This window comes from Schistocerca gregaria, chromosome X, assembly GCF_023897955.1.
Source record: "Schistocerca gregaria isolate iqSchGreg1 chromosome X, iqSchGreg1.2, whole genome shotgun sequence".
NCBI classification, from domain to species: Eukaryota; Metazoa; Arthropoda; class Insecta; order Orthoptera; family Acrididae; genus Schistocerca; species Schistocerca gregaria.
The window spans coordinates 582,857,257-582,859,131 of NC_064931.1; the positions used below are offsets into that span (position 1 = coordinate 582,857,257).

Consider the following 1,875-nt stretch of genomic DNA (forward strand, 5'->3'; position numbering starts at 1 on the left):
GAACTGTCGTACCGTTTTTTAACAGCTGCAGCAGTCAGAACGATTTATGTCTTCTTTCTCGACAGAAAATAACACTACTGTTGTGACTTTTGGTCGTACCAACTTCTAAAGAAAGATGTGGAATGAACGTCGTACCGTGTCGTGATCGATCTGTGTGAAAGCTCTCATACTTTTTTTCGTTCCACTAAAAAAATGTGGTTGTACGACTCCAGAATAGATGTGTGTTGTATCGGCAAAAAAGAGAAACACAATATTAGAAAACATTGTTGGTGTGGTCGTAGTCACCAAGAGAAAAGTTGTTGATTGACTGGCATGAAATTTTCGTGGATTGGAACCGGTCCGTTGATGAGAGTTTAAAGAATGTTGGTCTAGTCTAGACAATGCATTTTTTTCCTTTGTCCAGCACAGTTGTTACTGAAGAGTGGAATCTCTTCCAAATTGGTTTGTATACTTCTCAAATAATAACAAAAGCCCCTCTGGTCATTTTTTGTTGGCATACCCTTAGTGGTAAATATGGAGAAGAGCTTTACATTTCTAGTATCATGCACGCAAAAAAAGACTGGTGTCTGATGTATACATAAAAGCTAATCTACAGTAACTTTTGGCAGTGATATGTTAATTGTGAAATCAAAAGTTAACGAAAGCACATAACCACTTATAGTTTACACATACTTCACCAAGAATCCCCTCTTCAACGCATTTACAGAAATATTTACAACTTTTTCTGATTTGCAGCTTTGCAACTGCGGATCTGTTATGTCAGGAGAATTCATTTGAAGCTGAACACAAACAAATGCAATTTTCCTAGTATATGCATAGTTGATTAAAACCAATTTAGCAAAAATATCTCATTTACCCTGTTAACAAAAGCCCATTCAATTAGCAGTTTATAGAAGTACGAAGTTATTTCTGCTTCCTCGTCTATTATTTTATTAGTACACATTTTTACTAGGATATTAGTATTTCAGAATGTCTGATGGACGTGAAAGGCTGTCTGGCTGTCAGTACAAAAGGAGAAGATTGGAAAAGCAATATATACAGAAATAAACTGGAGCTTTAGCCAGTTTTTTAGAAGGTCGCTCGGGTGGACCCAAAACAACGGAGTGTGAAGCTCAAGCATCGAATCCGGACGGAGAGCAAGGAAATGAAGATATATTACTTCACGATAGTAGTGGTGATCAACTAAAGAAGAGTATTTCCAAACCAACTGTCAACTCATTGTCACCGACTGAAAGTAATCCGCCGTCCTTGAACTCGGATCCTGCATCGTGGCCTAGAATTGTAGGAGCTGCAGAGAGAAATTTTTTGGTGACACTTGGTCCACCTAAACCTTTGTATGATTATAGATTTCCGTGTGATGTCACTGGTCGTAAATTTAGTTCAGAGTATTATACTCGTCGTTTAAGAAATGGGGAGCAAGTCCCAAGAGACTGGTTAGTTTACTCTATTTCAAAAAACTGCATGTATAGTTTCTGTTATAAACTTTTCGGCTACATGTCTAGTTCTCTTTCAAAAGAACTTTTTATGAGTTGGAAGCACATTGCTGAAACTTTAACAGAGCACGAAACTTCTAAACATCAAATTCAGGCTCAAAAATCTTGGTTAGAATTCAGTCAAAGGTTAAAAATCAGTCAAACTATAGACCCAGCTGCTTAAAGAGTCAATAATGCAGAAATAAATCACTGGTACCAAATGCTGCTACGCATAGTATGAATCATTAAAATGCTTGGTAAAATTTCTTTATCTGTTCAAGGCACAAGCGACAAGCCCTTTCAGTACATTAATGGAATTTTTAAAAAAATGTTGATTGACTGTCTGAATTTGATCCTGTAATGGAGGAACACGTTCGGAGAATACTTAGCAAGGAGGAAAACA

General features: G+C 37.0%; 1 protein-coding gene across 1 annotated transcript; it reads left to right on the top strand.

Annotated features, from left to right (window-relative positions):
* The first annotated feature begins 969 nt into the window (after positions 1–969).
* LOC126298219 (zinc finger MYM-type protein 5-like) lies at positions 970–1,656 on the top strand. Its single transcript, XM_049989524.1, has 2 exons — positions 970–1,000; positions 1,061–1,656. The coding sequence occupies exons 1-2, from the start codon at positions 970–972 to the stop codon at positions 1,654–1,656; spliced, it is 627 nt and encodes a 208-aa protein (XP_049845481.1).
* Positions 1,657–1,875: the final 219 nt, after the last annotated feature.

Excerpts from the sequence above, each read along its gene's own strand:
- LOC126298219 (XM_049989524.1), top strand. The coding sequence starts at position 970 with ATGTCTGATGGACGTGAAAGGCTGTCTGGCT. Across the intron at positions 1,001-1,060 it reads ACGTGAAAGGCTGTCTGGCT|CCAGTTTTTTAGAAGGTCGC; the intron begins GTCAGTACAAAA and ends CTGGAGCTTTAG.